Source organism: Antechinus flavipes, chromosome 2 (assembly GCF_016432865.1).
Source record: "Antechinus flavipes isolate AdamAnt ecotype Samford, QLD, Australia chromosome 2, AdamAnt_v2, whole genome shotgun sequence".
Taxonomy (NCBI): Eukaryota; Metazoa; Chordata; class Mammalia; order Dasyuromorphia; family Dasyuridae; genus Antechinus; species Antechinus flavipes.
In genome coordinates, this window is record NC_067399.1 from 507,011,244 (window position 1) to 507,032,679 (window position 21,436).

The following is a 21,436-nucleotide window of genomic DNA, read 5'->3' on the forward strand; positions in this document are numbered from 1 at the left end:
TTTAGCTTAAGGGAAAAAAAAGCAAATCCAGACTCCAGAGTCAGTGAGAGCTGCAGTAACAACACACCGTTTACTTGGTTCTTCTTTGTGGAACTGAAAGATCAGATTGCATATGATGGGGGACTCAGGGATGAGGGGCCAAAGACCAATCCCAGATTCTTTGGATGCTCTCAGCCTTGGTGAACAGCAGTTCCCAGATGTTTTTGGTTAAGGACCCTCTAGGCATCTGACTATCATTTGAGAACCCCGTTTTTAAATAGCCATGCTTTGTCTTTATGCTTCACAGTGTTTCTTTATCTTTACAGTATCTCTCTCTGTTTATATTATTTTTCCCCCCTCTGCATGCAGACTTTTCCTTCATCCCATGCTTTTTCTGTGTTGCTTCTGCTCCCAACCATCTTTCCTAGTAGAATCTTCCAGCTCCAGTAGAATCCTCACATTCTGCAACAGAATTCCCAAGTTCTGCCATTAATGTTCTAGTTGAGATAGGCAAGGCCCATGAGAGATTCCTTCTTGGCAGTAACTAGCCTGACTTCTCTGAGGCCCCAGGCTAAATTGCAAGGTTGTGGTAAGAGGCAGGTCTCAGCAGTTTTTATTCTTGAAATTTCTGTGCAGGGACCTTTAGAAATAGTCATTGTACAGCTTTGGAAAAAGCACTGGGTTGGGAAACCAGGAGACTTGGGCTGTAGGTTCTGATTCTTCTACTTAGTAAAGATAGATGGTGGCTCCGTGAAGGAGGAATTGGTTAGCACAGTACCTGCCACAGAGCAGACATTTAATAAATGCTTGCTAGTTGATTGGTTAATAGCCATGTGACCCTTAGCCAATTACTTTCCTTCTCTCAGTTCCTCCACATTTGTAAAAGGAGGTCATTAGACTACAAAATTTCCAGATTCTTTTCTATGCTAACATCATAGGATATATTCTAGTGTTTTATTCAAGACAATCAGGACTGTTATGTCATCTTTGACAATCTGTGAGATGAAAGCCATTTTAATTGTCATTTTTTTTTATCCATAGCCATTACAGAGTTTCCCTTCCTGGGGAAATTACTTAACATAATTTTATATTAATAGCGCATAATTCTTCATCTAAATGTATCTAAGGCACTTAAGTCAGCCACGTCCTCTGGGCTACCATGTGTCAATTATTCAGTCAGGATCATTGTGATGGCTTAGTTTGCAGAGTTGGTACACCTCACCTTGCTCAGGTCATTTTCCAAGGAAGAAGCAGTTAGGGCCTCTTTAGATAATGTAGATTTCAGAAATAGAAAGAAAAACAGAGATATGATTCAAAGTTATTGAAGCAAACACATGCCAAAATACATGTTTTCCTTTAGCCTGCTGCAAGATGACTATATATTTCACTGACATGCTCAACTGTCATTAATGATTGATGGTTACCTTCCTTTAAGAAAAGCCCAAACAGAAGTGAGTGCAAGGGATAATGCTGTAAAAAATTACCCTGGTATGGGTTATATCAATGAAAAGTTATTAAAAAAAAGAAGAAGAAAAATAAGACAAGGGGTATTGGATACTTAAAAAAAAAAAAAAAAAAAAAAAAAAAGCCCAAATGGTCTAATCGACCATGACTGGCTCAATTGGCCATGCTCTTGTTTTTAGATTTGGAGATAGGTTAGAAAGCAAGTCCATTCACTACCCAGGGAATGGGATGATGTGGAATTCAGCAAACATTTATGTAGAAGGGAGCATGAGATGCAAGGCCTGCCTGAATATCTTTTTAAAGGAAGTAATGTGGGAGTCAAAATTCGAGAGGATCGTCCTTTACTACTTGGGTGTTTATAATTAAGTCACTGGACCATTCTGGGTCTTATTTTCTTTAATAAAATGAGAGATAGTGAACATTTAAGGGGTCTGTAATCTGATAAAATAGTCTTTTGAGTGGCTCCTGCAGAACACAGAATGTGTTTGGTAAGCGCTTGAAGAAACCCACTTGAGCAGAGATGTCAAATGAAAGTTGAGAAAGGGTGGGGAAAAAAGAGGGGGGATTTAGGACAGATTATGGCAAATTTGATCTCTAGAGATCTTTGGAAGACATAAAAAGAGTGCAAAAGGGAAAACTTGGCAAACCTCTAACCTCGGCATGAGGGTCAAGAATGTCTGCCGTGGAGACGAAAGGAGAAAAAGTAATAGACAGATTGGAGGGGACAGGTCCAAATGAGAAATGAAGGAGGGAGGCTGGTGTGATGAGATCATACAGTACAGACCTTAAGTATTACCACATTGAGATAGGACTTTGCTTTGCCAAACTAGTTAAAAATGTCCACTCTAGCATACAGAGCCATTTATCCCCCCATAGTCTTTACCTCACAGTTTAACTATGACAGCCCCATAAATGTTACCCCTGCTCCTCAAGCCCTGGATCAGATCCAGTTGGAGAAGTTGGAGCTCGCCTGCAAAGCGCAGGCTTGGTAAAAAAGGGGCACTGGTCTGGGAGAACTAGGAAACTGCAATGGGAGGGGATAGAAAAGCTCAAAAACTCTGGGTTCCAATGCTTGCTCTGCCACTTACTGCTTTGGAAAGAGCATTTTCTTTTCTATGCTGAAATACTCACATCTGTAAAGTGCAGAGTTTGATTAGAAGTTCTTTAAAGTCCTTTCCAGTTGTGTGACCCTGTGCTGTTTTTTGAGTCATCCTCATCATCCGTATAGATTTCCTGAGTGCTTCTCCTATATGTGTTTTGAGTACTAGAAGGACACAGAAACAAAATCCATAAATTTAGGAAGCGGGATGAGGAATTGTTAGCCTAATCTAGGATACTTGCGACGTTGTTATCATAAATCATCCTCATCGTCCTCATCAGTTTAGATTCTGAAGAGACCTCAGACCATCTAGTCCAGCCCTTTCATTTTACAGAAGAAAATGAGATCTTTATAATGTCCAAGGTGAAATGGATGAATGAACAATCTCATTACCTGGATGGTAAATGTGACCGAATTAGAGATTTTTTTTTTTTTTAAGAGAGTTAGGTCTTTCTCTTATTCAGTCTGAAAGTGCAGGGACTACTCAGAGGTCTCTTTCTACTCTGATGGACATAAAACCTTTGACCTATTCCATATCTGACCTGGGCTGATTCACCCCTCCTTGGGTTACCTGGGAGCTATGCTTACTATATATTTATTAATGTTGACCCTAGTGCAGACACCCAATCAGCTCAGCCCTCTGTAACACAGAACTCCCCAGCTCAAGAGGTCTGCCAGCCTCAGTCTCTCAAGTAGCAGGGATTCCAGGTAGGAGTCGCCATGCCTGATCAAAATCAGTGATTTCTTGACTTCTATAGGACCTCAGAGATCATCTCATTAACCTTCCTCATTTTGTTTTATTTTATTTTTTAGAGTCAACAGTGTCTCTGACTTTTTTTTTTAATATAATAGCTTTTTTATTTTCAAAATACCTGCAAAGATAGTTTTTAGCATTCATCCTTGCAAAACCCTGTGTTCCAAATCTTTCTCCCTCCCCTCTCCCCATCCCTAGAGAGCAAGTAATCCAAAATAGGTTAAACATGTGCAATTCTTATAACATATTTATACAATTATCATGATACACAAAGAAATTAGCTCAAAGGGGGGAAAAAGTTAATCTGCCTCATTTTAGAGAAAAGAAATTGAGATCTAGAATAGTTAAGTGATTTGTTTGAAATAAAATCCTATAAAAAATGAAAGAGCTGGACTAGATGATCTGAGGTCTCTTCAGAATCTAAACTGATGAGGACGATGAGGATGATTTATGATAACGTCGCAAGTAACCTAGATTAGGCCAACAATTCCTCATCCCGCTTCCTAAATTTATGGATTTTATTTCTGTATCCTTCTAATACTCAAAATGAGTATAGGAGAAGCATTCAGGAAATCTATACAGTTTCTGGATTCCAAATCCTGCTATATTTATCTAGCCCTATGCTTTCTAGATCTTGATTCAGTCTTTTATAGACAAGGTTCTTTTGCCTGTATATGGTAGGGAATAGGGGATGTGAACCCAGGTTTTCTTCACATCAAGTTAAACTTTTTTTCTATTATGCCATGAAAGGGGAGGTAGCTACAGGACCAACCACAGGTCATTCTACATTTCCTAGTGGTTATTAAAGTTGTAAAACTCATTGCCACAATGGGAGGTAAAGGTGGAGAACATAAAGAAACTCCAAAACATTTTAGATAATGTTCTTCATGACCACGTTAGAGCTTGTTATTAAGGGAAGGTGAAGAGTACATTGGAAGCCTTTGACCATAAAGGTGATGGCAAGCAGGGAGGCTGCAAAATGGGGGCTATTGTGAGGATAAAATGGGGTAATATATCTGTAAAGTTATTAGCACATAGTCAATCTTTCCTCCCTTGTTTCTCCCATAAAATTTCTCTTAGTTCAGTAACCCCATCAGAAGCTCAGTTCTGGGCTAGAGGGGCTTGGGAGCTGCATCCCAGTCACTGATAGTGGTCTTGTGTGATATCCTGGAAACATGAAGCCTTCTTTCTCTTTCTTTTTCTTCTTCTTCTTCTTCCTCTTCCTCTTCTTCTTCTTCTTCCTCTTCCTCTTCCTCTTCTTCCTCTTCCTCCTCCTCCTCCTCCTCCTCCTCCTCCTCCTCCTCCTCCTCCTCCTCCTCCTCCTCCTCCTCCTCCTCCTCCTCCTCCTCTTCTTCTTCTTCTTCTTCTTCTTCTTCTTCTTCTTCTTCTTCTTCTTCTTCTTCTTCTTCTTCATCTTTTATTAGTTGCTGAGGCAAAAATAAATAAAAAATTAACCCCTAACAATCAAACTTCTGGTAACAAACCTCTCCACACTTGGGCTGATTTTTGGACAATATTTTTATGTTTCATTGGTATCTATGCAATGTTACTTATCCCTACTTTTCCATAAGGCATTATTCTATAGTAGCTGATGGTCTTTGGCTGACACTTAAATTACATAGACCATCCCCCTCGTGGCCCCTCTTTTAAAATACAGGTGAGAGAGCCAAACAATCTCTCTCTTCCTTGTTCACCGTGGGGTCCTTGTGGGATGCCATTTAAGGAGAGAATCAAATTTCCTCACCTAGCTTCTAGAATCTTAGAAGACTTAAAGCTAGAAGAAATCTTAAGAAATCATTTAGTCTAGCCCTATAATTTTATAATTGAGGAAACAAAGGTGATTTCAAATGATTTCCCCAGTGTCACAGGGATAAGAAACAGAACTAGAATGTGAAACCTGGTTCTCTGATGTCAAATCCTCAACTGAACCTGGTGCATCATGTCTGCAGCCCAATTAATTTAACAATCCCCCTTATTTTCACACTGAGATATTATTTAGTAACTATTAGAGAAAAGACGAGGGGCCTTGGGGAATGGAGGATAGAAGGATGAACTAGCATCAACCTGAAGAATGACTCATCGATTGCCAAGCATTTGTGAATGTTGTCTATGAACAACTCCCCTTGGTGGGGATGTGGGGCACTCGGAGTAAAAGTGACCCAGTCCCTGTCGGTGGTGAGTGTGCATTCTAGCCAGGGAGACAGCACTGACACACAGGAAATGACTGCAGGACAATTAAGCATCAGACTTTCTAGTACCCTTTGTTGGGTAATAGATGCCCGGAGAAGAGAGAGAGAACCAGGGCAGTCAGGCAGGCTTCAGAGAGGGGGGAGCGTTTGAATTCGCTTTGGAAGGAAGCATTGGCTTGGGTAGGAGATGAGCCATGGGAAAGACTCATGGTAAGAGCTGTAAGGTCCCAGAAGGTGAGCAGTAGTGCGCAATGGGAAGGTATGGTTGGAAAGGGAAGATGGGGGCTTACAGCAAAGTCTGGCAAAGAGTTGGACCCTTCATGACTTCAGAGGGAAAGGCTCCCTGTGTAGACAGCTTCTCACCTTCCAGGTCTAATAGTCTTGAAGATCATTTACCATTGGTGTCCTGCTCTGCCTTTTTGAGGGAAGGACACAAATTTGCCAGTTCTTACAGCCAAGCTGAACCTAACCCTTGAAATTTCTGCTTCCCGTCCAGACTCTAAAGGACTTTCCAACCCTGCGGAAGTAGAAGCCCTACGAGAGAAAGTTTACGCTTCCCTCGAGGCCTACTGCAAACACAAGTATCCTGACCAGCCTGGAAGGTGAGCCTTCTTCCCGACCCGGGAAACAATGGCTCTCCCCTGGGAATAATGTTCTATGGAGCTGTAAAGGAAATGGGGAATAAGGAGTAGAGACTTTCAAATTGTAGTCTTAAAACTGATCCCATGCTTGAAAGCGATTCTGGGCAAGCAATGGGTTGGTAGAAGGTGGTGATGGGGAAGCGCTGGGTCTGTTTGGAGCCATCCCTAGATTCCAAGATTTGGTCAATGGCTTCCTTCAGACCACCCCTATTGTTCTCCCTTCCCCCGTCAGTGGTGAGTACACATTCTAGCCTGGAGAGCCCCTTTCCCTCGGATGGAGGAAGGTTGTGTCTGATAACCTCGGTGTAGTGGGTAACTGAGATGGGTAAGAGCAGGTTATCCTATTTTCTGAGACTAGCTCCCTGAATGAAAACCAGCTCCGTCCCTATGCCCCCATTCCTTCCGTCTCCTCCCCCTTTCCTGCGTATCCCCTGGCTGTTTATCTGAGTTTTCAGCTGAGTCTTGGCAGCTTCCTACCCAGGTAGGAAGGGCCGGCCAAGGCCCAGGGAGAAGGACTCTCTCCCAGTCCTGAGAGGAACAAGCTATTGGTTTTATTCACTTCCAGGCAGAAGGAATAAGAGAAGGTTCCAAATGGGTTTGGGTAAATCCTTGGTTGACAGATCAATAGCATCTCGAGTCCTAAGCCTCCCTGAGCATCCAGAGAAGGTGTCATACCTTTTCCTCTGGCTGGAGGAATGAATGAGTCAGGGAGCAAATTCCCCCATCAGTTGCCCGTGTGGCCCCATGGGCGGGCGTCCACCTCATTGGGGGTTCTTCTGCCCCATCACCATTGCTGCTTTTACGGAGGAATCCAGGCCTGGGGCAGGCTCTCTTACCCTTCCTGAGGAACAGTTACCCACAGACTTCGGGCTGGCAAGCTCACGGTTAACTGTCCGAGCTCTGTTCAGCCATCATCTGGTTCGGTTTAAAGTGAAACTTCCTGGATGGGGTGGGGGTGGGGGGATGGCAGGGCTGATTTGTTTTTCCTGGATTCTTGCCTAACATTCTCGCCAGCTCAGCAGAAAACAGCCCGTTCCCTGGCCTTCCTCCAACCTTTAAACTGCATTTTCGGCTCTAAAATGCTGATTGTATGGCAACAAACCACAAGGATTTTTTTTCCTTAAAGACATTGTTAATTATTAATAAGGCTACCCCTCCCCCCCCAATCCTCCACCCCTAGTTCACTGCCCATACCGAGGGCCCCTGTATGTAGCAGCCAGCAGAGTGGAGGCTTACAAACAGCTTAGAGAAATGTCTGAGTCTCCTTCTGGCTCTTCTGGCCATACATTTTTTCACATTCCCATTGGCAGCTGAGTATGAGCATGACACCAGTTTGCTCTTGAAGAGTTCTCCTTTTTAAAGTGCTCTTTAACATTTTGCTTTCTCCCCCAATCTCCCACCCCCCACTTCCAAGCTCAAAGCCAAGAAGCCAAGCAGGGAGGTGAATGCCTACAGTCCCCAAGTCCACATTAGGTCCCTGGTGAGGGGAGCAGGGTGAAAGAAACAGGGAGGGCCGGAAGAGAAATCCCAGCCTCCTGGAATCATCTGACTCATTTTAGGCTTGGCAGGAAGGGCACGTGCTTAACTGCCCTGAGGTCGGGCACCCTGCAGAATTTAAGGGAGGGGGTGCCTTGGATTCGGGTTCAAGTTCAATAGGAGTGGGTGGGACCTATCTCCTTTCAGAGTCATAACACTAATATCTGAGGAGTGAAATCAGAGCAAGCAGAAGTTATCCAAAGGAAAAGCATGGAAATAGAAATCCATTACTCACAAGATTTTTTTTTTTTAATTCAGTGTCTGCCTATTGGGAAAACAGAAGGGTAGGGCTTGGGTCTTCCTAGCTCTCCCACCTCTCCCTTTCTGACCATAAGGACCTACTCTCAAGGAATTTGCAGTCTAGCTAGAAAGACATTTTAATACAGGGAAGAGATAAAAACAAATCAAAAAAAGTTGTAATCATCTACTATGTGTCAAAGACTGCTCACTGGGCAGAGGGGTTACAAAAATGAAATAAAATGTTAGATCCCCCAGATTTGTCTGGGGATAAAATGTACTTATGTAAATACGTACAAAATATATTCAAGGTATAGTTTTTGAGGGAAAAGCACTAGCAGCAGAGACAGAAGCACTGGAGTAGGAGGACAATGGGTAGCTATTAAGAAAGTCTTCATGTATCTCAGCACAGTTTTGGGGGGAAAAAACCAGGATTCCAGGAAGTTTAGCATAATGCCTGGGACATAGTAGGTGTTTCATAAATGTTGATTGATTGAAGCAAATTTGAGATGAGATTGTGTTCCAAGAATAGGGAGGGTGGGGTAGGGTGAGATGGGACAGTTTGTACAGAAGTACAAAAACAGGAGTTAGAATGCCTTGTATGAGGAACACTTAGGACAGCTTGGTTGGAAGTGTGGGAAGGAAAGCAATGTGTATATATATGTCATGTATATATATGTCTTATATATATACACATGCACACACACACACTAAGGCTGGAAAGACAGATTCAAAGTAAAGCAGAGGAGTCAGGAGGGATAGAAAATAAGAATTATGTACAAATATAAAGTAAAAAAAATCAGGAGTAGAATTTTTTAGGTAAACAAAATAGGGATAGTAATCATGGTCTCAGAAAAAGTTAAAGCTAAAATAGATTTAATCAAAAGAAAAAATTACACTGTAGTCAGCCATATTAATCAATATTGCTTTAGACTATTTAAAATAACTAGACAGTGTAAGGTTGGAATATTTCTGTGGTGTAAAAAATGAGTTGGTAAATTTAGAAAAAACATGGAAAGACCCAAGTCTTAGAAAAAAAGATGTTATCCACCTTCAGAAAAACAGGATAAACAAGCATAGTACAGTCTTACATAGATGTATATGAATGTATGTGTGTATGATTATAGATATCTGTGTATTTGTGTATATATATACAGATACATATATACATTATATATATATGTATATCTATATATCTCTCTATATATCTATACATATGTATCTATAGATATATAGAGAGATATATGAAATATATATATATATAGAGAGAGATATATAAAATATATATATCTGCTTAATTGTAGCCTTCTTGGATAAGAGGGGGAGAAAAGGGGAAAAAAGAATAAAATAAAAAGTGTATAGCAGAGGACAAAAGAAAACTTACAAGGAAGCAAAGATGGACAACTCTGAATACAATGTGTTGTATTTATTATATAGATTTTCTTGAAGTGGAAATTTAGTTTTATATCCTTATGTTCTTATATATAAATCCTTATGTTCTGCTGTGCACATGACAATTTTTTTCTTTTCCTGTTTTGTATTTAAATTTTAAATAAATAAAAAAGGAAAAGGAAAAAAAAAAGATAGGTTGGAGCCAGTTTGTGATGCTTCTTTAAAAAGAACTCTATATTTGTTCTCGGAGGTGATAGTGAGGGGAGGTGATTAGAGAGTTTATTGAGTAAGAAAGTGAAGGGGTCAGATCTCGCAAAACAAAATGATATAGAAGTTAGTACTAATTTAAGTGTTAAGTTTGAATACTAGATACTTTAGGAGGTCAGAGAAGGATGGACCACTGTGGGTCACAATAGTCAGGGAAGACTTCCTGTAGGTGGTTTGCTTCCTCTCAGCTATAACTCCTAAAGTTCTAACCCTATCCCTACAGCACTCTTAAAGCTATATCTATTGTAAAAGATTTGTGATTTATACTGTTCCTTTCAGGCTTCTTTGAGAGGCATTCCTCTCTGGGAGATTCTGACTTGATTAAACTGCTTTGGTTCTTGTGGATCCATTTTCCTGATCTAGTTAAAAAAACCAGGGTAGGTGTGAGAGCCAGGTGCTGCACAGGGTGACAGGAAGGGCCTCTAGGTCCTATGTATAAAAGGTTCACAGCCAGGGGTGCTGTAGTGGATTGGATTTGGAGGCAAAGGACCTGGGTTGGGCTTGTAGCTCTCCTGTTTCCCTTTGAGAAGGCTCATTCCCATTTATGGGTCTCAGTTTCTGCAGTGTAAAATGAGGGGTGTAGCTTGGATCTTTAAGACTTCTTCAGCTCTTAGCCATATTCTATGTTGGAAAGGTTTTGTGTGTTTTTTGACTCTACCATTTGCTTCACCTCATAATTCCGATATCCTTCCTATCTGCAGGTTCGCCAAGCTCTTGCTCCGTCTCCCAGCTCTCCGGTCCATTGGCCTGAAATGCTTGGAGCACCTCTTCTTCTTCAAGCTAATAGGAGATACCCCCATTGACACCTTCCTGATGGAGATGTTGGAGGCACCCCACCAAATGACATAGACCAAAACTTACCCCATTGGGTCAGCCCTTTTCTGTCCAGTGGGGGCAGCCCCCACCTCAAGTCCCCTCTCTGCTGATGCCAGAAAGATCTTCTGTTCTGTTCTTCTCCACCTGGAGGACATCCCAGTATCTTCGCCTTGATCCCCATCTTTGTGCCGCCTTTTGCCCTTTGGGGCTGGTTTGCTCACTGCTCCACCTAAGGAATTTATTGTTATTACTTCTTTCTGATTACTTTTCTTGGGGAAAAAAAGGCAGTGGAATCAGGACAACAAAAGGGGGGAAAATGGTGTAAAATCCAACCAAACCCTAACCTTCCCATCTTCCTCTTGCTTGGTTCATTTATGTCCCTTGTTGCCGGCCACCCTTATTTTCTTGTGGGGACATGGGAGGATTCTCTGGAAATGGAGGTGGAGGACAAAGGAGAGGAGGAACTAAATCCATGGGGCTTCTCTGGTCACAGGGGCTTTGGGGAGTATCTAATGGGAAGAGAGAGGGATTGTCTTACTCTTGCTGTTTGTTTTTTCAAATCACCTGTTCCTTGGGGTTTTTTTTTTTTTTTTTTGTACTTTTTGTTTTTAATTATCCATTATTGCCTTCTTCAAAAAGAGGATATCTCTCAGTATTGGTGACCTTGACAGTGTCGGTACCCAGCTAACTCATGACTTGCACAGAGCATTGTCATCCTTGCAAAAGAGTGGGGAGAGAGAAAAAGGGAGTTGGGGGCCAGGCTTTCATAGTAAGAGGCTCCTGCTGGCAGCTCCCCTTTGCCCGTCCCGGGGAAGACTAGAGGAGGTGATTTTGGTGACTGCCACTTGACCCCACAATTATCCTTCACTCAGTGAGAGGGTACGTGCACCATTTTTCCAAAGATAACAAGCTATTATCTCAGCACCAGAGCCAATCAAAACATGAGCCAACTTCAATGTACAGAATTTTTTTTTTTTTTGGTTTGGAGGGAAGAGTGTTTCTTTAAGGCTACAGTGACTCAGATATCCTTTCCCTCACCCCCTTTTCTTCTCTTAGCCTCCTAATTTCTCCTACTCATCCTGGGTTCTAAGCCCTGGACACCCACATATGTATTCACACTTGACGAAGGTCAATCTTAACCCCTGGGTTTTAGCTTTTTTTCTTGCTTCCTAAATTTCTTTTTTTTAATCACTGAGTGGCAGAGACTAGTCACTAGAATGTTTTGTGGACTTGAACTTCCTCTGTTTGGCTGTCTTACTTATGGTCATCAGTTAGCCCTTCAAGTAGCTTCTTGGAAGAAAACTGGCCATTCCAGATGTATTATAGGCAGCTGTGAGCTCTGCAACCCCGACACAAACATACATTCACACATTCTAGTGAATTGTTTTATGTACCATTAATGCAAGTCAACTAAAAAGATTTTCTATTTGGGCAACTAGGTGGTTTTAATTGAGGTGTGTCAGTGAGCCATCTGTTTCTCGAGTCATTTCCATCTCTAAGACTTCCTCACTCAATTTTCTGTGATTCAGAGAACATTGAGATTTGAAGCAAAAAATGTGTTAAATCTTATATAAGTCTTATTCCTCAATTAGGGCAACAAATTATCACCCAAGAAAAGTTAACAATATTTAGAATATTTATAATATTTAGAATAGAATATTTCCTGTCAACAAGTGCTTCCTTGGAAGGAAATGATGAGAAAAGAACTAGAGAAAAACTAGGCTGGGGATTCTGATTGAGGTAGGAGAAGGAAACGATCATTCTTTCAGAATGTATTTTTCCTAACAAAAGAGAGTTTCTTCAAGACTTAGTTAATTTTAAGTTTGAGATAATAGATTATAATTTTTTAATGTTTCCTACACTTTCCCCTAGTTTCTATTTTCAGCCCATAATTGCCCCTAGAAGCTTTATCCTGTTTGAAGTGATACAGTTTCAGTTATTGCCTGAGGAAGACCTCACACTGCTGCTCTTTGCTCCTCAGGTGTATCAATTCTGAATATAAGAAGAGACTACAGTTTAGTTAAGTCCAGACTGGAGGGAAAGGTTGACTTCTTTGTCCTTCAATCACAATCTTCTCCAAAGGGTATCCTAGCTGGTTCTGAATGACTGATTGAAAATTGGTTATGACCGTAACATGAACTTTGTCCTTGGAATCAGAACACCAGCAAGTGATCCAGACTTGGCCTTTTGTGACAATGTGATCATAAATTCTTTCCCCTCTTGGAAGTTTGAATTCCTCATCTTTGAAATGAGAGGGTTGGGCTAGATGAATTTCAAGACTCTTTCTAATATAGAAACTGTATTTGGCTGTAAGTTTGGGACCTCTTTCAATTCTGTTAGGTAGAAAGTACTGGTACACTTGTGCTCATAGGAGTGTGAAGAATTGGATCTACAATCAGCATATCTTGCCATCTTAAATAAAACTTATCAGGCAAAGCTCAAGAACTAGTAGTCATCAGCCTTATGGAAGATAACCCCACATTTTTTTGGGTAATCCTTCTTTCCTTCCCACTTATTTTTAGTACCTTTCTCCTGTGGGAGAAAATGATGTTGCTCTTATCAGCAAGAAGAAAAAAACTGGAATGTCTGGAAGTCATCTCCAGCTTTCCTAAGGCCTTTGTAATTTGCCCTAATTCACACAGATCCTGCCTTGCTGGTCCTAGGGATGAAAAGTCTGGGATAAATGTAGACTCAGACTCATTTGGGAAGAGCTGTGGATATAATTTGTTGCTGAGAACTTGCCCTCATAGTGGTAAGGAATATTTAGTGCCTTGAGTGGGCATCCAAGCATAGCATAGGATCTTCTGTTTTTTTCCTTCATGTTCTAAAGCAAGAAGTTCCCCCCCATCTTCCCCAGGAAGTCTGATTATGGCACTGTAGCCTTAAATATACCACTTCATTTGCATGAATCCATAATAGGACTCATTAATTTGTATTTCCTTAAACTCTGGCTTTTTTTTTCCTCTTATCATTATTATTGTTATTATAAATATACTGCTTGTTTGGAGAGGTGATATTTGGGTAAATGGCACATTATTCAATAGAGAGTTAGGACTTTTATTTAACCAGACATTTAGTATTCTCACAAAAATCTGGTTCAATTAAGGTGATTTTTTTGGTAATTATTATTATTATTTTTTGGTGGGACAATCTTTAATTTTCTAAAGATAGCACTAACATCAGCTTGTTAACCATCCTTTGCCCCCAAATCCCTGTTCTGTCCCTTTTCTTCTGGCTTGGGGGGAAAAATAAGGCTAAAATGCAGCTTTGAGCAGTTAACAGCTGGTAAATACCCCCAGTAGCCTTGGCTGTCCAGTCCTGTAGCCTCCTCTTCTTTCTCCCCCTCTGGCTCCTAATGGGATCTCCTCATTATCAGCAAAGCCAGGAGAATGGCCATGGCCTGGAGCAACACCTGGACTGTTTGTGCTTCTGATAGAGACTGCAGTTAACTCAGGAGAGGGCCTTAATCATTTGCGCACTTTGACCTCTGGGCAGTGTCTCTGTAATCTTATCACGCTGATGGAGTTCTGAGGAAATGCCACTTGCAGAAACCACCGGGGGCTTTCTTGGGACCTCCTGGCAGCAGAAAGGCCAGAATTCCTTATTTGCCTCCGCCGTGCTGGTTGACAACTTCCCCCCCAAGTGAGACTTTTCCTTGGAAGCTGGCTCACCTAGTGGGTGCTAGGCCACTAGTCCAGTTGAGTGGGCCTGCAAGGGCCTGCCCAGAGATGGAGAAGATTTCCTCTGAACACTTGGCTCACACACGCTGTTACCCAAGACAAGCCATTTTGGTGGAGTCTCTGGGGTTGACCTCTGGCATATTAGTTTCTCCCATGGGGTTGGGGGAGCCCTGCCCTGGTGTTTTCCACCCCAAACTTGGGTTTGCAGCTAATAGGGAAGCTCTTGAAACCATCTTCTCCATGGCCTCCAAAAATGCCCGGGCAGAATTTGCAAAGCAGTGGATAATCAGCTGATGTTGTCCCCATCACTGAATGAATAAGGTGCATGATCTATTTTAAGTTGATACATATGTGTGTGTGCGTGTATACATGTATGTACTGTAGATATATACACTGTATATATAACCCCACTCACATATACATATATTATGCCTGTAGCAATTACAAATGTTTTGTGTTTATTTTTAATCAATTTCTTTTTTTTTCTGTTTTCCTGTAAATTTGCTTCATGTAAGCAAGTACATAAGGACCCCTCCTTTGGTGAAATCCGGGTTCGAATGACTATCTCAAGATGAGGAGATGCATCTATTTTAAGATGCTGTTGGGTAACAGCTTTAGCAGTCCCCACTCTTTGGCAATGCCTTAGCTATGACAACGTAGCTAAATGTCTAGAAAGAATGATGAGTAAACAAAGAGATAAGAAAAATGTCTAAAGCATCACTAGGTTAAAAAAAATCTATTTTTGTACAAATGTAATTTTATCCCTCGTGTATACTTGGATAATGTGTTTGGGGAGGGGGGAGGGAGTTGTTTTGTTTCGCTTCTAGAGATTATTGTATACACTTTCTTGGTAAACGTTCCGACTTGGAGATGGAGAATGGAAAAGAGGGAGGGAAATCTTCCAAAAGTGTTTAAAGGCTTTATATGCAATCTCTTAAAAATATTTTTATTTTATTTTATTATTGTTATTTTTGTTTCTGGAATGAAACTTCCAAGGTTTTTTCCTCCCCCCTCTCCTGACTTCTTTTGTAAGTCCTGTCCCATTTTCGTTGAATAGCCTGGCAGTCATGCAGCTCTGTTTTACTGTGAAATCCCGTCCATTTTTCATTGGTCACTCGAAAATCACTGCTGCAAATGCTAGGATTTTGATGAACAGTGGGATAGAATTTGTTGAACAGTGGGGTTAGAATTGTGTTCCCCCCCATAGTAATAATAAGGGAGAGAAAAAGCAGAAACAAAGAAAATATCATTTGAAACTATCATACAGTTCAAATTCTTTTGTTCTGTATGGTTATACTTTAGTTGGAGGTTGAAACAGTACTTTGATGAAATTCTATTTGCAGAGCTTTCTGAAGCTCTCTGCTGTTCCCAAGCAAGGCCTCCTGCCAACCAAGTTCCTTCTCATGGCCTGCTTGAGTCCAAATGTTGCAATTATGGGCTCTAATGGTCAATGGTTTCCTCCCCTTGCCCAAATCCACAGGTTTGTGGGGAAGATGAGAGATGAGAGATGAGAGAGAGAGAGAGATGAGAGAGAGAGAGAGAGAGAGAGAGAGAGAGAGAGAGAGAGAGAGAGAGAGAGAGAGAGAGAGAGAGAGAGAGAGAGAGAGAGAGATGGGGGGGAGGGAGTCAGTGAGTACATTCAGTACCCACTTGAACTGGAGTCTCATACTATCATCAAGCAGTTCCCAGGAGAATACAAAAAGCATTGACATCAATTTTGCTTACCAAGTGGGCAGTGGGGGGCAGTGAACCATGAAACTGACATACACTGACTTTTGGTTTCCCCATGAACTTACACAGCATTTAGCAGTGGGTTTTTCTCCCTTTTTTTGTTTGATTATTGCCTTCAGGATCACTGAGAATTTTGTGATATTTATATCCAAAGCATTTTGGGGTGAATTTTTCATTAAGCTGGACCCATCTCTGCCTCCTTGTTTTTTCCTTTTATTTCCGTTTTCCCCTCTCCCTGAATTGGTTGAACTCCAGAAAGCTCTTCAGAAGGATAAACTGGGCGAGTCTAGGGCCAAATGTTAGTGGATGTTCAAAGGAAATGGGAAGAGAGCATCCTGTAACATCTCTGTCTCAACCAGCTTGACACGGGCTGGAAGACACTTGTGGATCAGTGTCTTGCTGTATCCATGGAATAGCTCACAAGCTGGTGAGTCACTTTAGACCAGGCTAAATATGTAGTAGCATTTGGTTTCCTCTTTAGAACCTCAAAATACATGATGTAATATAACTGCCCGGTTAATAACAGGTTAATAATAGCCACCATCTGGCTCCATCTCATGTGATAAATGCTTTTTGTCTCCAAACTGTCTGAGAGCCCAGGCTGCCTCAGGATCCCCCGGGGGATGCCTGAGCCCAAGTGGCAGGTACTGCAAGTTCTGAGAGAAGGGGAGGAACCCAGACTCTAGTCCCCAACTGCCTCAGTCCCATCCCACCCCACCGGGGCTCTAGCCTGTGCTGGATAATGCCCCAGATCGTCCCCTCTGTGGAATGGGGAACAAAGCTGGAAGGATGGCCTTGAATGTAACTACCCTGGGCCTGGAGCATAGAACAGACTGTTGAGTTTACGGGTTGTAGAGGAGAAGGGCATTTTTCTGTTCTGATGGCTAGGGGCTCGGGGAGTGGAGAGGAGAGAGACCCACCTCGGGCCAGCGGCTTCCTTTTGGCTGCAGCAATATTTAAGACCTAGGACAATTACCCAGAGAAGGAGGGCACAGATTGCTGCTTAGTCATTCAGGAAACGCCAATCCGGCGTCGGCTGCCCTGCTCAAGAGTGAGGTGAAGGGTATGGGGAAATTTGCAGAGGGCCAGGTGACAACCAAAGACAAGCCTCGGAGAAGTTTGGGGGGCCCGAACCCAGAAATGAGCAGAAAAAGAGAAAGACAACGGCTTTGCAGTTCCTTTCCCCCCCCACCAGGAAGGGGCTTAATGGGATTGTGAGTCCTCCCCTTGTCAGAGATGAGGGTGGCTGTGGTTTAACACTTTGGTCTCCCCTTGGCTCCCAGCAAATGAATAAATCTGTTTGTATAACTTAATAAAGCAAAACAAAACTGTTGATTCCAAATGGCCTTTATCACTATCACTGCTTTTCATTTCCACTCCCCCCCACCCTTGCTATTGAGGCAGATGACACGTGGTTATGAATTGGGTCCTTTTTTTTGTCCCATCCACTCAAAAGGGAGTGGGAGTGGGGAGTGAAAACCGTGGGATTAGGGGCTCTCCGGTGACCACCCCAGAGGCTAAGAATACCCCCATTTAGGTGTTGCTCATGCTTCTGCAGGGATCAAAGCTCCTATGCTGAACTTCTCTTGAACTTGTTGCTATCAACTTATTATGTTTAATGTAATAAAATCTGTTACATATATACCCGGCCGTGATTCTTTCTTCTCCATCTTCCTGGCCCCGGGACCTGGCTGACAATGGGCAATCCTCGAAGGGATGGCAGGGGGAAGAAGCAGAAAAACTAGGTTGGGAATCTTCCAATTGGAGGGTTTTTCCCTGCAGACAATGAAGTCCTCTACTTCCCCTGCTCCTCAGGGCACACTCACTGGCCAGCCGCAAAGGTAAAGTTCCTGTTGCCCAATGGAAGCTTCATCCTCCTGCTGGTGCTGCTTAGCAACCTGCCAGGTGTCCTTTCTCCTATAACAGGTTTCCATAGTGATACCTGCCCAGGATAGACCCTGTGGAGCAGAGACACAGAGGTTGATGGCCCAAGGGAATTCTGGCCCACACTTGTACTTGGGAAGTCACGGTCCATGGCTGGCCTTCCGTGCCCAGAAGGCAAAGATAGAACTACCCTCAAAGATCTTGGGATCTGGTTTGGAACATGGCCACCTTCCTGGGAAAGGACTCCTCTCAAAGGGTGTGAGTCCAGTAGCAGAAAGAACGCTGGACTTAGGGCCAGAAGATCTGGGATCAGACTCTGATTTGTCTCCTAAACGTGTCCCTAGACAAGCCATATCACTCATATGACTTATTTTTTTAAAATACAAATTTATTCAAAATAACAATAAGTCAGAAGATTATACTTTGATTATATTTGATATTTGATATATTTGATTATATACTTTGATTATATGACTTATTTTCATCATCTGTAAAGAAGAGGGGAATAATACTTGTGTTATTTAGCAGCATGAGAACATAGACTTCAAGTTAGGAAGGTTAAACTAATCCTTTCGGAGTAAATGGAAGCCTAGAGATGTTTGGGACTTGCTTACAGTCACACTGATGTCAGAGGTGGGATGTGAATCCAGAGCCACCATTATTAAGGACATTTAAAGGCTATATTATGAAGGGCTAGGTAATAATCTTGCACATTAGGTGTGGTGGTGACCCCCAAAGCAAGAAAGAGCTTCCTATGTGTGTGATTCGGGAGGGGGAGCTAATTCAGCAAAGAGATGCTAGAGCTCAGATTCTCCTGAGAGAGGAGCCTTCTGAGGTGATCGGTAGATGCGGTGGGTGCATGTATGTTTATGTACCTGGAAACCAGACCTCCCCATGTTTTGCAATGCCTCCCTTCTGCACAGACACAGACACAAATTCAAACTGAGAACCAGCTTATCTTTTACTATTATCCTTCCAAGATAAGCCCAGTGGCAAGAGCCCATCGTTGAAAGCCAGACAGAGATTGGAGCCTGGCACAAGGACTCCATAGCTTTGTAGCTGGGCAAGTCTGATCACTTCTTTGAACTCTGATTTCTTCATCTATAATATGGGAATAAAGATGCCTGCAGGACTTAACCTCGCAGAAGTTCTATGAAGAAAATTCCTTGCAAACCTTAAAGCACCGTAAAAATGGTAGTAATTATTATTACAAATGGCCCAGAGATGTGTGTCTACAGCGATTTCTAAGGGAGGGAGGATCATGTCAGAGAGGAGGAAGGAGGAGGGCCAAATCCCTGGATGCTGCTTTCAAGAGTAACACTGAATTAATTGGAAGTCAGTGGCCCCAGGAAATCCCATCATCCCCTGGAAATACTTTGGCATCCAGAGGTTCTGCCCACTGAGGGGAAATAGAGGCGTTCCCGACTTTTCTGTTTTGTACAGCTGGATTATCATGAGACTTTTTTTGAGTCACCCTTGCACAGGATCCCAGCAGGCTTTGGGGTCCCCAGTCACTAACCTCCAGGCTTGCATCTCAGACTGCTTTTGGACATCTCAAATTAGATGTCTTGTATATACGTAAAATTCAGAATCTCCCTACTGAACTCAAATTTCTCCTAAACGCCTCCACTCTTCATGCTGCAGTTACTATCCAGAGTACTACAGTCCTAGTCACAGAGACTCACAAGAAACAGGCCATCCTTAGCTCTTCCCTCTCATTCCCTGCCTCCAAACCAATCAATGATACCTACATAATATCCCTGGCATATTCCCCCTTCTCTCTGACATTGCCACACCTGGATTATTACAATAGCCTGCTGATTGTTCTTCCTGACTTGTCTTTTCTCATTCCAATTCATCATTCACTCAGCTGTCAAATTAATCTCCCTAAAATGAAGGTCTAAACCATTCCACCCATTGGATCAATTCCAGTGTCTCCCAATTATTAAATTAAAAGGTTTTTTTTAGTTTTTAAAGCCAAATAACCTGGCCCTTTTCTGCCTTTCCAATCTTCTTACGCTTGATTCCCCACCATATACTCTGATCCAGTACTTAGCACAATGCAGGTGCTTAATAAATGCTTGTCGATTGACTGGCCTTCTTGCTTTTCCTCTAACAAGATGTTCCATTTGATTGTCCCCCATGTTTGGAATAGTCCCTCATATTTTCTGCCTCCCAACTTTCCTAGAATTCTTCAAGTCTCAGGTAAACTTTCACCCGCTACAAGGAGTTCTTTCTAGTTTTCCTTAATATGAGTACATTCCCTCTAAGATTACTCACAATTTGTGCCAGTCTTATGATAGAGCCTTATGAACTCGTTTTGGTCTGATCACTGCAAGCTTGTACATTGACTCAAGCATCGTGACATTATTTTGGTCTTTTCTGAGTAAAAAGGACAACAATAATGGGATCCACAATTTATCTTGTATGTATATAGTTTGTGCAATGTAGAGATTTCTGAGAGAAGGGATTGAATTGCCTTTGTATTTCCACAGCTCAGCATACTGTTTGGTATATTGACTATTGTTAACCTCAGTTCCTTATGACTATCAAAAAGATAAAGCTGCTGATTATATGCATATATATATATAAAATTACTAAATAATATTTATTGTTTTTGGATCTACTTTAAAAATTATTACTGCTTCTCCTCTCAGTTATTAATGATAACGAGTACCAAATACCATTCATGAAAGGAATTTTCAATGTTATCCAGTCCAAGACTTATTAAACTTTTTCTACTCATGATCCTTTTTTTGCCTGAGAAATTTTTCCTTGACCCCAGGTAGATAGGGATATAAAAGATATATAACTATATATTATATGTTATATAACATATTATATATAGGATATATATAATACATAATATTTTATATATTATAATATATGTGAAATATAAAAAATACAAATCAAACATTTACCAATAATAAATCATATATTTATGACTCCCACATTCAGTTATGAGATTCCATGTAGGATTAAGAAATTGGGATCTAGTTCATCTTTTTCGGTTAACAAAGGAGAAAGAAAAGTTCAAAGAGGGGAAATGATTTGTCCAAAGTTGCACAAGTCCAAAGTTTGAGCTAATAGTACAGCTGGAACTAGAATTTAATGCTAAGTGGCACAGTGGATAAATTATTGGATGTGGAGCCAGGAAAACATGAAATCAAACCCAACCGCAGATATTAGCCTGTGTGACAAGTCACACAGTGTGGCAAGTCACTTGGCCTCTGCCTCTGTTTTCCCAATTGTAAAAAGGGGATAATAACATCTGCTTTTCAGGGTAGTTAGGAGGATAAAGCATAGCAGAATGGCTGGCACACAGTAGGCGCTTAATACACGCTTATTTCCCTTTTTCCCCTCTTGAGTCATGGGCCCAATGCACTTTGTATTACATCACAATCAGTCTATCAGCAGGCATTAATTACTTACCATGTGACAGGCACTGTGCTAAAAAATGATAGTTCTTGCCTTTGATGTCACCTTCAAGTTTCTTTTTGGGTCCCAGGTCACAGTGACAAAGGTATGGTTATTAAACAGTGGTGATAGATGGTTTTCCTCTTAAGCTCTCTTTTCTCCTCCCTCTCCCTTTGGAGTTATTCAGACAAAATCTCTCCCCCCACGGAAAGACTGACGTTTCAGAGATAGGGAAGAGCCTCGGCTCTCTAGTCCGCCCTCTGATTTACAGATTGGGAAACTGAGGCACACACAGGCAGCTCCCCCAGGTTTGCACAGCTGGCTGGCAGAATCTGAATTCATTTTTCTGA

At 41.8% G+C, this 21,436-nt stretch overlaps 1 protein-coding gene across 4 annotated transcripts in view; it reads left to right on the forward strand.

The window, feature by feature from the left end:
* RXRA (retinoid X receptor alpha) overlaps nucleotides 1-15,008 on the forward strand; it is a 414,885-nt gene extending 399,877 nt beyond the window's left edge. For all 4 annotated transcript variants that reach the window (XM_051980296.1, XM_051980298.1, XM_051980300.1 and 1 more), the window contains exons 9-10: nucleotides 5,982-6,087; nucleotides 10,260-15,008. In XM_051980296.1, coding sequence (XP_051836256.1) covers nucleotides 5,982-6,087; nucleotides 10,260-10,407 — 254 coding nt within the window. In that variant the 3' untranslated portion in view covers nucleotides 10,408-15,008. The remainder of the gene's footprint in view (nucleotides 1-5,981; nucleotides 6,088-10,259) is intronic.
* The last annotated feature ends 6,428 nt before the right edge of the window (nucleotides 15,009-21,436 follow it).